Raw genomic sequence first — 14,293 nt, 5'->3', positions numbered from 1 at the left:
CAGAAGCCAGGCAGAAATGTTACCTTTCATTTTAGATTTTTGTCTTGCTAATGTGTTTGGATTTTCTAAGGTTTATCTAAGAGTATCTTCATTGTGCTCTTAATGGTCCTTTTTTTTCCCCTGAAGTTTACTGATGTGCTTTTATAGCCTTAAATACATTTATGACCAAACTGAGTTTGTAGGACTGAATCCCTATGAGGCTAGGTTTTTTGTTTTGGGGAGTAAGGGGATGTTGACCAAAGAAAAATATTTCTAAAAGCTGCTCTGAAATATTTCTGAGCAGAAAAACAGAGGTGACCTCTGGGCTGTGTTTGAAGTCACCTGTTTTGTGTTCAGACCTCATATGCCAAAGCAACCTCGTCATATACTGGGAGTCCTCTTAGTGTGCTGCCCAAAGTCGTGCTCTTTTTTCAGAGCATCTAGGCACAGCAGTACCCACAGATGCAGGTATTGGAATGACAGGACCAGTTCTCAGAGACAACAATGTGTCCCTCTAATGTCAAAACTTTACCAAACTCCACTGAATACCTTAAAATTGAAGTAACTTTCAACAAACCCCGTTTAGAATACATGAATTTTCTAAAGGAGCTGCTAGCTTCAGCCCTCTGTTGGCCTTGCATTTTCTCTGCTGCTACCCAGGTGCAAAAGTAGCTATTGAATGACGCAGCAGAAGACAAGGAATAACCTGACCAACAACATCAGACACTTGATAAATATAACACATTTTCATATTAGATAAAAGACTAAGAGTTTATTGAGGATCCAGTCACAGATGGACCATGTTTATACTGCCAATCTCACTTAAAAAATCTGTGCCTCCCAGTGAGTAGATACTGACCTAGACCAGGAGCATATTGCTTTGAAAATGTGTGAGCCTGTCAGCCTTTGAGCCTTGCCACATAAATTTTGTCTGTGACATTTAAACACATCTTCTCTCCTTTATTTCTGTGCAGATCCTGCTAGAAAAAGAGAACGAGAAGAAGGCTTTATTAGAGACACTACTTCAGACTCAGGAAGAGCTAACGGAAGCCTGCAAGCAGCTAGAGCAGCTCAGATGGGATGTGAAAGACCAGCAAGAGAAGGGACAGGTAAAACTGACTAGCAGGGTAGGTTGAAAGAACAAGAAATTGGCAATTGGACATAAACTGAGAGAGGGGCTGATAGAGCCAGCAACAGAGTGGGAGGCAATAACAACTGAAACAGAAGTCCTGGGATTGGGGAGAGAGGTACTACTGCAGGCACTGAGGCACAGGGCCTGGTAAGCTCCAGAGATAAGCCAAAGGAAGGAGGAGTTACAGTAGAAGCAAAGCAGGATAGAAAAGCAGAAAGAAGTGGCTGAATGAAGCCAATTTGGGGACAGAAAGAGGAAAGACCTGGAGCTGACAGCTGGCCCCAGTAACTTGCTCTCCATTCTTGGTTACAGAACATCACAGAAAAGCTGCAAGCAGAGCTTCAGGAAGCTCAGAGTAAGTTCAAGGCAGTGGAGAATAGGCACAAGGAAGAAATCAAAACCCTCAAAGAGGAAATGAATGTCCTTCTTCAGCAGAGGGATGCTCTACAGAAAAAGGTGACTGAAACAGCAATAGACACTCCAGTCTTCATACGGGTGGTCTCTCCACTTCTTGCTTCTTCATTCTGTCACTGCAGAGGAAGCTGAAGGCGTAGTCCCTCTGACTGCCATCATACTCTGGCCTCCATCTCTGCTGGTTTGAAAGAGACTTGCCTGTTATTTTTGCCAGTAATCATCAGCAGGGTTTTTTGTTGGTCTGTTGCTGCTATCCTTAATTTTTAAGGTGCTTTTTCAGATGAATGTGCTGTCCCACTAAAGTGTTTAAACAAGTCAGCTGTATCTAATGCAACTCTGGTGCTCTCATAATAGGATGAAGTTTAAATCTGTTCTTTCTCTTTCCTCACAGTATATGATACAGCTGACAGAGACAAGCTTTAGTCTTTGACTGCTCCGTTATGTTTTATTTCAGGTGGAAGAGTTGAAATCTCAGCTAGCAGTGTCTGAAGAGTCTTGGCAAGTAATTGGCCGTGAAGCTCAGGAGCATCTGCGTGAGGCACAGGAATTGTCAAGGCAGAAGATGCTAGAGGTTGTGCACCTTGAGAAGATCCTGGAGGAGGAGAGGAGCCGGTGGGAGGAGGTAGAACATCAGAACAAGGAGCTGCAAGTCTGTCTGCAATCCTTGGAGGGAGAAAGAAGTCAATGGGAAGAAGTGCAACGTCACAACACAGAATTTCAGGCTTCACTGAAGGCCCTAGAGGGTGAAAGAGCCAGGTAACTGAGACCATGTGATAGACTCTGTTCTATTTTAACAGATTCCTTCTTTTAAGTTTTTGCATATATAAGTGACTCTGGCAGCATTTCCTATAAAAAGCAGAGTTCTGAATTATCCATGTAGAACTGTTTCATTCTGTTGTTGTTGTGTTTTATTCTTTCTTTTCTTTTTATCCTTCACTTAGAGTTTTTCTGAAGCCAATGGTTTTTAAAGTAGTCCTTTTCTTTAAGGGAGGATTTACCTAATGAAAGAGTGGGCATATTAATACTTTTAAATGCAACTTTCAGGGGATTCAAACCTAAAGCACATCAAAGGAAGCAAGATAAACTGCAGTATAATGGGCTAGGTAGATCCATCAGTCCTGCCTTGGGTCCAGTGAGCTTTAAACATTTCGGATCTGTATCAATCTTCATTCCTGATTCCTTTGGTCAGAAGCCTGTTTGTCTGTTATGTTCTTCTGGGGCATCCTTAAGGTTGAGAAGAACCAGTGGTGGATAGAGCTGCCCTTTGGTACCACATGTACTGCATGCAAAAGGGGACAGGATATGAGATTGTACCTACATGTATCACTAAGGCTTTTAAAGTCTTTTTTCTAAGTATTTGAGTACACGTACATGCATGTACATGTACATATATTTCCTCTGTGGAGACAAGCATAGAGGGTACGTGCTTGGGTATGACTGCCGGACTGACTTAGGTCTGAACAAACAGCCTAGTTGTTTAGATAAACCTCAGCAGACGAAGCAATTTTGCTGTTGGTGATGGGAATCCTGGGGGTTTATTAAGTATTATACCATGTAATAATGGAGTTGCATGCTCTCTCTTTCCTTCAGGCTGACTCTGTCTCTGGAAAAGAAGGAACTGAGTCTCAGAACCCTAGAAGAAAACAGCCTTGCCCAGCAGAACGAGGTGTCTAAACTGCTGTCTGCCATTCATCAGGCCCAGCAGCTCCATTCAGACCACAGAAGAGAAATACAAGAGCTTAACAACCAGGTGCCTAAGCCCTAGCATCCTCTTCTTTTGAATACCACCTTCAACTTGTAGGCAATGAGTTGTTTCCCTTCCCAGCAACACGCATTCCTTCTGGCTTCTGCCCCGAGACTTTGCACATTGAAGTCAAGGCTGGATCTGCTATGTTTTCCCCTGTGTTTTCCCCTATTCTCTCATGGTTCAAGGCATTAAGTCTCTGAGGAGAAACAGAAGACTCTTCTGGAGTTTTTCAGTACCTCTGTTACAACTGTTGTCCCCAGATAGTTCTTCCTCCTCTGAAGGGCACCTAGCAATCTGGTGAAACAGAAATGGTTATTGCAATCTGTAGAAGGCACTTCCATCTCAGCCTGTTCATCTTGCATTTTGGAGATGCACAATATGGGATGCTGATTGACTCCCCTTTACTTCTACTCTCTGGTGTCTCTGGCAGCCACCACACCCATACTGGGATGTTTGATCTGCCACCTCACTCTGCCGGTCATTCACCTAAACACAAGCACATACAGACAGATTCATTTCTGAGGTTGGAGAGTGTGACAGTTGGGCCATTCCTTCGGGATTGGGGAAGCTTCCTTTTGACCTCTAGATGCTTGTTTCTAGCCTATTCTCCGTTTTGCATCATTTGAATCTTTTGGTTTTTTGCCTGTCTCCTTTGTGTGGTGTTTGCTTGAAGTAATTTCTGCTCCACTGTTTTCCCTGCTTCCTGCTCTGCTACCTCAGAAACTGCTCTGTCCCTGAGGCTCTGTGCACTCTCTGTTGTAGGTTCAGTCACTCCAGGAAACGGTGCTGGAGAAAGAGGCTGGCCTAGCAGCTCGGGAGAAGCAGCTGTTGCAGGATCTGGAGCAGTCCCGAGCAGGCGAACGGTGCTTGAGGGACTCTTTGCGGGTGCTGGAGGCTGAGATGTCTGAACTTCATCTGAGGCTTTGTAGCACAGAGAACAGAGCAAAGGCATTGGCTACAGAGTGCCAGCAGGCTAACAGTGCCCACTGTGAAACCCAGGCCCAGCTGGACAAACTGCATTTGGTTCTCTATCGCATGCTGTGTGGCAGCACTGATACAAGCAGGGACTTGGTCACTCGGACTTCAGGCAAGTGTGGGAGGCTGGACTGAGAAGTTTCTAGAGTGCGTATAGGAAAGCAGGTGGAGGGAGGGGTGGTTCTTTGTAATCCTCATGGACTCATCCCCTCAGTTTAGATTGACCCACGCCTCGAGAAGTCTTGAAAGCCTGAGGTGTCTGCAGAGAGAAAAGTCCATATTTGTATGTGGAGAAATGACCAGCATCAGCATGAAATAGGGCCCAAGACATGGAAGCGCATGTGCATCTTCTTTGGGACAGTGCTGACGTTAGTGGGCAGCAAAATAACGTTATCCTGTAACACGTGCCTTGCTGTAATATGAGCTCTAGGACAGCCTCTGAGGCACTGCCACCTTCTGTATATAAACAGGCCTCTCTTATTGGAGACCCTCCAATTAAAGCTTGAAACAGAATGGCTTCTTTCTTCAGAACAGGATCATGTCTGGGGCCTAACTGTTTCTCAGGCCAGGGACCTCCCTGTAGAGATCACAGTGGACAGAGTGGCAGCAGCCCTACGAGACCTACACCAGGACCTGAAGCAGACTCAACAAGATTTGGTAATGTGTCTCTGTAGTACAACCAGAAATCCTGTCTCTGCTGAACTGAACTGACAAGCAGACTGCCAAAAACAGAATGGGTGTAAATTCTTGCTTTCATGTAGGCCAGGTTTGCTTGCTGCCATGGGGAGAAAGGAGAATCATGATCACAGCTACCATTCCTGTCCAACTGGTCCCATCCCTGCCTTGGCTTATTCCTGTCTTAGCTTTTGTACCCCTTTGTCTCCTTACAGCTGTGGCTCTGTCTGTTCATACTGCTCTTCTTACTTCCTCCAGAATGATGCCAGGAAGAAGTCACAGGAGCTGGAGCTGGAGCTGAGCAAGAGGCGAGCTGAGAGGGACCATTTCAGTGCCCACAATCAAGAGTTGCAGAAACAATTGGCTCAAAGCCAGGAAGGTACAGCCTCTACTTTCCAGTCCACTGAGCCCCTCCTGTCTCACCAGCAGGGAGCTCTGATACCACACAGTGAAAAAGTGCAATGCCAGGAGATGGGAAAAGAAAAAAACAAGGAGCATGAGGCTTATCCCTAGAATTACCAGTGTAGGGGAGTGAAAGCACTGCCAGCCACTGGATCCTTCAATGTGAAAAGCTTTCACTCCTCTACACTGGTAATTCTAGGGATAAGCTACCAGAAGAAGAAAGATGTTATGAGGCATCAAGCTGCATCTCCTTTGCAGTGACATATAACCTGAAAGGCACCACCTTTGCACATGTATCACTGCCTTTCAGGTTACATGTCACTGCAAAGGAGATGCAGCTTGGTGCCTCATAACATCTTTCTCCATATGCCCTTTGAAAACCCCAACCTGCAAAATCTTATCTTTATTGACTGCCTTTTCCTTTTGCATTTGCAGTTTCACAAAGCATTAGTTCAATGTTAAGTTCCTGTGTTACTGCAATTGCCAATGCATCCTTTTTTCTGCTTCTGTCTAGTTCTCTGGTATCTAATGCTTCTGTCTTTTCTAGGTGTCCTCTGTCTGGTACTGATTTAGTGTCTGAGCTCACATTCATAACAAACACAATTTCTTACTTCCCTAGCCACATCTTACATGTCTTTGGTAACGTGTTCAGTATGAGTTTGTCTAGAAACTTTCATGTGTGACTAATTACTTCTGTCTTCCTCCAGTCTCCTAGCCTTCTCAGAGCCTCCAGTGTTATTGGCCTCTCTATATCATAGCTGAACTTTGCATCTCTGCTCTTCTCTCTGTCATGTTCCTCCCACTCTCCAAATCAGAATTGCTTTTCCATCTCGTTGTCTTGTTTTCCTTGTCTCAGACTACAGGAACAGGAAAGTTGTTAGCATTGTTCATTGCCTCCCCTACAAGCCACCTTCTGCTCGTGTAGTACCTTTAGCTAATCAATATTTCTCTCTTGTTCCTTCTCTAAGATTGAACTGCTGGTCATTTTTCAGTCTGTCTTCACAGGAAAGTTTTCCAGGCCTTTGATCATCTCTAGTTCTGCAACATTTGTAGTTCTTTGTCATATATGGTAACAGCTTATGTACTGTAAATTTTGTTACTGGATGGATCCTGCTCTCCCGCTTGCCCATTTTTTCCCTGTTTAGTTCCTGTGTATTCATCAGTAACCCTTCTTGTTTCCAGTCTCACTACTGGAGTGATGCTCAGATGTTCTTGCCTAGTTGTTGTCCTAGTCTCCCTGAATACTTCCTTTTCCCTTTTTCTGTCAGTGCACCGTGCATTCCCCTAGCACTCTTTTGGTCAAATACCTCAAAGTGCATCTTCAAGCACAACACTAACATCTGTTCTCTTTTGTAAAGTCTCTTCTGTCTTCCTGGTCAATTAACTGTGTCATAGTCGGTCTTCACTTTTGCTTCCGTCCAACCCTTTTCCTTTAAGATACTAGATCTGACCTTCACCTTCTGTCCCTGTCTTTGCTTCATCCATGCAGGTTCTATCTACTTCTAACACTGTGGATGACATGCTGCTTTAGCTTTAGCCCTAGTCTTTCACAAGCAGAAGAGCAACTGCTTTTTCATATTTTTCTGAACCTTGCCACTTTCATTCCACCTCTTTTCTCTGGCTGGAAGTTTCCTTTATTTCTACTTGCTTTGAAAGTCATTCTGGGTCTAGGGCTGGTAAAACACAGTCAGATGGGAAAATGTTTTCTCCCTAGGATGCAAATCAGTTTGGTTTTGCTTTGCTTTTTCCCCTTCTCCCTGACCTTCACCACTGCAGAGACACAGATGGCAGAAGGCAAGAAAAACTCTCTGCAAGCTGCCTTGCAGGAAGAGGCTGCTGCTCTAAAGAAGGAGGTTATGACCCTACATCAAGAGATGGCATCTTTGGAAAGGACACTTGAGAGCACTGAGAAGCAAAGAAAGGATGTCTTGGTGAGGCTAGCAGATGCCATAAAGGGCAATGTCTTACATATTTTATGGGCCTTCTGTTGATGTTCTGAGGAACAGCTTTTCTGGTACTGGGTGGTGCTGTGCAGGTTTGGTCCAGTTCTGAGAAGCTTGAAAATCAGAAGGTAGTTAAGAACTTTGTGTAACAAGGTACAGAATATGCAAATACTGACCAAGTTTGCCTCATTTTCCCCTTTCATCTACCCATCATTTCTTGTTTCCCAGACTTTTGTTTTCCTGCCAGGCCATGCAGCTGTATTAACAGAGCCATCACCCTGAGTAAAAGAAGTCAGTCCAGAAAGGAGAGACCGTTAAGATGAACAGTATCAAAAAATATCTGGAGAGACCACAGACCACTACAAGGGCAGAAGAACAGTATTTATACCAGTGATTGTTTTTTAATTAACTTTCCTAATAGCATTCTTCTGAATAAGTATGAAAGCATGCTGGAGTCATGTAAAACTCAGTTATGATTCAGGCTGTTTGTTTACCTCAATCCTGAAGATTTCTGCCCTTTAAGCATTAATCAGAATAACTTTCAAACCTTGTCTCTATTTACATTGCATGTTTTGTGCATTTTTTTGGTTGTCACCAAATAATATATATTTATATTCATAAGTGATCTGGAAAATGGGGTGAGGAGAGAAATTTTGCAACTAATAGAAAGTAATCCAGCATTTCAAGGCTGAGGGCAGGCTGTGGGATGATGTAGATAAATATATATGTCTGCAAGGGAAAACCAATCCTGGTTTCAAACACAGAATGACAGGCTGTGATCTGACCGTTATCTCTCAAGAGCGATGGCAGTGCGGTTCTGGTGGATGGTACCATAAAAACACTATATAGTAGAAGTTAAAAAAAAATTCAACTATTGTGTTGTTCTCTCTTCCTTTCCTACTAGAACATCATCATGCCACTTACTATATCATAATTAGCCTGGACCTTAATCCTGGGTGCTGTTCTGGCATTTCCTCAGAAAAGACACAGGAGAGCTGGAAGAGGCTCAGAGAAGGGCATCAAGGAAGATAGGACCAGCTGAGTAGGCTGAGATTCTTCAGCTGGGGAAAGAAATGACCTGTAGGGTGGCATAGCAAAGGTTTATGACATCCTGACTGGCAGGGAGAGAGCAGGCAGGCATCTTTCACTGTGTTTTCCAATGGAAGAACAAAGGTCATCAAATGAAGCTAGTGGCAGCCAGGCTGCAAGCAAATGAGAGGAGGTGTTTTTTCTTATAGCATAACAGACCTGTTGAACACCTTGCAAATGGGTGTTGTAAATGCAGAAAGTTTGTATGTGTTCAGAAAGAGACTGTGAAAGTTCTCACAAGCTGTGTTAGCACTAGGGTTGCGGAGGACAAGTATCAAGTTTACCCTATTCTTGCTCTTCACAGAGTATGGGCTTATAGCCACCATTATATACAGGATACTAGGCAGGATGGATCCTTGGTTTGAGCCAGTGCAGCTGTTCTTATATGATTAAAAATTTTCTACTTCTTCATTTACAGTGACTCCAGAATCAGCTGAGGCCAGAGTTTGCTAAATATAGTACAGTTCTCAACTTACTCTTTGAATGAAAGTTGAAAATTTAAATGTAACAGGGAAACTAACTGAATAGCTAGATTTTTCTGTTAAAAGCTCAAATTGCAGCCTTTGACTGCCATGTCATCCAACCACCAAAGCAGGAATTCAAATCTAGTATGAAAAACAAACATATATGTATGAATTATTGAATCTTCTCCCCACTCTGTTACAGCATGAGCGGGACACACTGCAAGCAGTTAAGGAAGAAATGGTATGGGAGATAAAACTTCTTCAGGAATCGGTCACAGCCTCTGAAACTCGAGCAAATGCAGCAACAAATATGAAACACTCCCTTGAACAAGAACTTCAAACTACATTATCTGTCTTGAAAATTAAAAATGAGGAAGTGGCAGCTCAACAGGAGAAAATCCAGATGCTACAGAAAGAGGCAGCAGAGGTGAAAGCTTTGCAGGAAGATCTTGTTCATCTGACTGCCATCCTGTCAAAGAGGGAAGGAGAAATTAAGTTGCATGAGGAAAAGATTAGAACGCTGGAAGACCAGAACAAAATGCATCGAAGTACTCTAGATGACATTATTAAAGACAAAAGAGAGGAAAAACAGAAGATAGAATCCCAACAAGAACAGATATGGGAGCTAGAGAAGCAACACGAAATGCAGACAATTACTGTAAGCAAGATGAGGAAGGACCTGGAAGAACGAGACCAAGAGATCAGAACCCAGCAAGAACAGATACGGGAGCTAGAGAAGCAGCGAGAAATACAGAGGAGTGCTCTAAGTAAGATCAGCAAAGACCTGGAAGAGAGAGACCAGGAGATCAGATCCCAACAAAAACAGATACGAGAGCTGGAAAAGCAGCAGGAAAGGCAGAGGAGTACTCTAAGCAATACCAGGAAGGACCTGGAGGAGAAAGACCAGAAGATCAGATCCCAGCAAGAACAGATACGGGAGCTAGAGAAGCAGCGAGAAATACAGAGGAGTGCTCTAAGCAATACCAGGAAGGACCTGGAGGAGAGAGACCAGGAGATCAGAACCCAGCAAGAACAGATACGGGAGCTAGAGAAGCAGCAAGAAATACAGAGGAGTGCTCTAAGTAAGATCAGCAAAGACCTGGAGGAGAGAGACCAAGAGATCAGATCCCAGCAAGAACAGATAGGAGAGCTGGAGAAGCAGCGGGAAAGGCAGAGGAGTGCTCTAAGCAATACCAGGAAGGACCTGGAGGAGAGAGACCAAGAGTTCAGATCACAGCAGGAAAAGATACGAGAGCTGGAGAAGCAGCAAGAAATACAGAGGAGTGCTCTAAGTAAGATCAGCAAAGACCTGGAGGAGAGAGACCAAGAGATCAGATCCCAGCAAGAACAGATAGGAGAGCTGGAGAAGCAGCGGGAAAGGCAGAGGAGTACTCTAAGCAATACCAGGAAGGACCTGGAGGAGAGAGACCAAGAGATCAGATCGCAGCAGGAAAAGATACGAGAGCTGGAGAAGCAGCGAGAAATACAGAGGAGTACTCTAAGCAATACCAGGAAGGACCTGGAGGAGAGAGACCAGGAGATCAGAACCCAGCAAGAACAGATACGGGAGCTGGAGAAGCAGCGAGAAATACAGAGGAGTGCTCTAAGCAATACCAGGAAGGACCTGGAGGAGAGAGACCAGGAGATCAGAACCCAGCAAGAACAGATACAGGAGCTGGAGGAGCAGCGGGAAAAGCAGAGTATTACTATAGGAAAGATGAGGAAGGACCTGGAGGAGAGAGACCAGGAGATCAGATCCCAGCAAGAACAGATACGGGAGCTGGAGAAGCAGCAGGAAAGGCAGAGGAGTTCTCTAAGTAATACCAGGAAGGACCTGGAGGAGAGAGACCAGGAGATCGGATCCCAGCAAGAACAGATACAGGAGCTGGAGAAGCAGCGAGAAATACAGAGTATTACTATAGGAAAGATGAGGAAGGACCTGGAGGAGAGAGACCAAGAGATCAGATCGCAGCAGGAAAAGATACGAGAGCTGGAGAAGCAGCAGGAAATACAGAGGAGTGCTCTAAGCAATACCAGGAAGGACCTGGAGGAGAGAGACCAGGAGATCAGAATCCAGCAAGAACAGATATGGGAGCTGGAGAAGCAGCAGGAAAGGCAGAGGAGTTCTCTAAGTAATACCAGGAAGGACCTGGAGGAGAAAGACCAGGAGATCGGATCCCAGCAGGAACAGATACAGGAGCTGGAGAAGCAGCGAGAAATTCAGAGTGTTACTATAGGAAAGATGAGGAAGGACCTGGAGGAGAGAGACCTGGAGATTGGATCCCAGCAAAAACAGATACAGGAGCTGGAGGAGCAGCGAGAAATGCAGAGGAGTGCTCTAAGCAAGATCAGCAAAGACCTGGAAGAGAGAGACCAGGAGATCAAATTCCAGGAGAGGAAATTGATGGCTCTAGAAGAACATGGTACATCACAAGTAAGTTGTCTGCTAGAGGAGCTAGATCATATGAAAGCAAACCTGAAGGAGAAAACCTTAGAGCTCATGTCTCAGACTCAGCAGACCCATGAACTAGAAATGAAGAGAGAACAGGTGAAATCTCTGCACGCAGACCTTGAACACCTGCGGGCAGTTCTTAGGAACAGAGAGGGTGAGGCTGAGTCTCAAAGGGATCAGTTAATATTTTTCCAGCAGTACAAGGAGCAGCAGGATGGGTACCTGCAAGATCTGCATGGTAAACTAGAAAAGGTGACGCTTTCTTTATCTGAAAGAGACCAAGAGCTTGAGTCACAGCAAAAGCAAATCCAGGAATCTGAAGAAGCCATGGAAACCAAGTTAAAGACTGTCCGTGACCAACTGGAGCAGACATTGGAAGCTTTAAAAGAGAAGGACAGACACCTAGACATTCAAATGCAACAAACAAGGAAATACGAGGAAAAAACAGAAAAACAGATGGAAGTTTTACATAGAGACTTGGAACACAGTAAGGCAATATTGAGAGAAAGAGAGTTCATGATTGAATCTCAGAAGGAACTGATTGAGACCTTCCAAAAACAAGAACAAGACTCTGAACAGCAGAGGGAAATTCTGGAACATCTTAAAGTGGCAGTAAAGGAACAAGAGCAAGAAATTGTCTCCCTTAAAAAGCAATGTGAGGAGTACAAGGAAAAGGAGGAAAAGCACAACGCTGAGCAAGCAAATTTCCAAGAAACAAAAGTAACTCTGAAAGAGAGAGAAAGAAAGATAGAGTTCCTGGAGGAGGCTATCTCTAAGCTTCAACAGCAAGAAGAAGAGACAATGATACAGACTAAAGCTTTACTACATAAACTAGAATATGCTGAATCTTCTCTAGAAGCTAGAGAGCAGGAGATAGTGTCTTTGCAAAAGCATGTCCAGGAGCTTCTAGAGCAGAAAGAATTAGAAGGCAAGCAGGCCAAGGGCCTACAACAGGATGTAAATAAAATGAGCCAGACAGTGAAGAGCAACAGTTTGGAGTTCCTCAAGCAGGCAAAGCAAATTAACATGTACCAGCTTCGTGAAGAAAGTATGAAAGTAGCACTAACATCTTGCCAGAAGCAAGTGAGTCTGCTTGAGGAAATGGTTAAGAAGAGAGATGAAGACAATGAAACTCTTACGCGAAAACTTCAGCACAAAGAAGAAGAACTGAAGACCTTGCAGAATCTCCAGTTTATGCTGACTGAAAAGAAAGAGAATAGATATTACAGAGAGCAAGAGAAGCTCCTGGAAGAAGTCTTGCATGAGAGGGAACGAAAGACCAAGGCTCAAGGTGAGCAAAAACAATTAGAGGAGGAGGAGATGAGAGGTCTTCAAGAAGATCTCAAGCATGTTCAGCGGACCCTGGCCAAGAAGGATGAAGAGATCAAATACCAGAGAGAGAGAGTTAGGTATTTAGAGAAGACTCTGACAAGGAGAGAACAAGAACTTCGGAAGCAGAGTGAATTCCTGAAACAACTAACATCAGCTTTGCGATGGAAAGATGAAGGGGAGACTCTAAAGAAAAAAATTCAGAAACTCCAAAAATGGGAGGAAGAAGAAGCAGAAAAGAAGAAAGTTCTCCAGGAGAGAGACCATTTCCTGAAAAGGCAGAATGAGCTAGCCCAACAGCTGGAAGATGAGAGGAAAGTAAAGGGGGAGGAATTGGAGCGTGTGATTGCTATTTTGAAACAGACTGAAAGTGGAGAAATAGAATGGAAAGAGAAGGCACAAGCACTGACTCTTGCCCTTACCAAGAGTGAAATGGCCAATGGGTCTTTAAGGGAAGAAATAGCCATCCTACAGAGTATGGTTTCAGAGAGGGACAAGGACCGTTTTCATCTTCAGGTAGGCAGTGTGACTGATCATCAGTCAGCTAAGATGCCTGTAAAATATTCTAATGATGTTTCCTATGAATATATAGTTGTTTGGCCAAAGAAACTTTGATTGCAGCCATCAGGCTTATAGCACAGGCCAGAGACCATTCACACGCTAGGATTTTTCTGTCAAGTTCAGAACTATTGGTAGAACCAGACCACATAATTAAAAGGTGACAATGCAGATTTGTATGTCAAGATTATAAAGATATATTATTCTGTTTCTGGACAGATCCTTCAAGGCAGAGCTTGCTGTTAAAATTAAATCAAGTCTAAAACTGAGGGATGGGTATTTGATTCTCTCTTGTCTAGGCAAGTTTAGTCAACGCAGCATTGTTAGGCTCTGACAGGGAAAGGAAAGGGCATGGCTGACGAAACTGATGTTCTAAAATTAGTAGAATTTTATAGAGGTGGCTGAATGGCAGCTGCACTGATGGTGCTTACAGTATTGCTTTCAGAGCTGGATCTGCTGTTTCTGATTACAATCATTCTATTGCTTGTGGTTAGGCAAGAAGTTATTTGGTTACTAGTTGTGGGATTATGTAAGGCTATCACAAGATCTCTAGTTACAATTCCTGGGAAGATGCATTTGAACAGTGTTCTTAGGAATAGGCACTTCTCCTTGAACTGATGGTTTCTATAACTCAAGCTGACCTGATAGATTTTTGAGGTACAAATTTTCTGAAATATTTAAAAAAAAAAAAAGGGGAATTTACACCGTCGCTAATGGGGTTAAAGATTTCGTTGCACATTCAGGATATACTTGTGCTGCAGTCCAAAAAAGAGTGAAGGATAACTTGTGTGGATTTCTTCAAGGTGACCTTCAATTGTCTGGCTCTGGTACTGCCAGTGGCACCAGCTGCAATGGCCTGGGCTGCAAACTTGACTGGGACTTTGCCTATACTTTTAGTGTACTGTTATATTAGTACAGTATTTTATTAGTAGTATTTTATATATGCCTGTTTGTTTCTACAATATTACATTATGTGAGGCATGTTACCACTAGTCTGATCAGGATGACGACAGGTATTGTGATGTGTTGTTAGGAAGCAGAGAGGCTACAAGGGCAGAAAACATGAAAAAATGGGAGATTTCAGTTGCATCCATATAGATTGGATGATGCTGGGGCATGATGTCAAGACCAGAT

The 14,293-nt window shown here is 43.7% G+C and overlaps 1 protein-coding gene across 5 annotated transcripts in view; it reads left to right on the top strand.

Moving 5' to 3' along the window:
- Positions 1-14,293, top strand: part of CEP250 (centrosomal protein 250) — a 37,901-nt gene that overhangs the window by 19,302 nt on the left and 4,306 nt on the right. For 3 of the 5 annotated variants that reach the window (XM_067307939.1, XM_067307938.1, XM_067307937.1), the window contains exons 19-27: positions 954-1,088; positions 1,424-1,567; positions 1,980-2,281; positions 3,116-3,275; positions 4,035-4,359; positions 4,777-4,904; positions 5,181-5,301; positions 7,101-7,255; positions 9,023-11,254. In XM_067307939.1, coding sequence (XP_067164040.1) covers positions 954-1,088; positions 1,424-1,567; positions 1,980-2,281; positions 3,116-3,275; positions 4,035-4,359; positions 4,777-4,904; positions 5,181-5,301; positions 7,101-7,255; positions 9,023-11,254 — 3,702 coding nt within the window. Of the gene's footprint in view, positions 1-953; positions 1,089-1,423; positions 1,568-1,979; positions 2,282-3,115; positions 3,276-4,034; positions 4,360-4,776; positions 4,905-5,180; positions 5,302-7,100; positions 7,256-9,022; positions 13,118-14,293 lie in introns of all 5 variants that reach the window. The other 2 variants (XM_067307935.1, XM_067307936.1) reach the window with 1 other exon arrangement.

This window comes from Apteryx mantelli, chromosome 18 (assembly GCF_036417845.1).
Source record: "Apteryx mantelli isolate bAptMan1 chromosome 18, bAptMan1.hap1, whole genome shotgun sequence".
Classification (NCBI taxonomy): Eukaryota; Metazoa; Chordata; class Aves; order Apterygiformes; family Apterygidae; genus Apteryx; species Apteryx mantelli.
The sequence above is the reverse complement of the archived record's forward strand: the minus strand, read 5'-3'. Positions and strand labels throughout refer to the sequence as shown.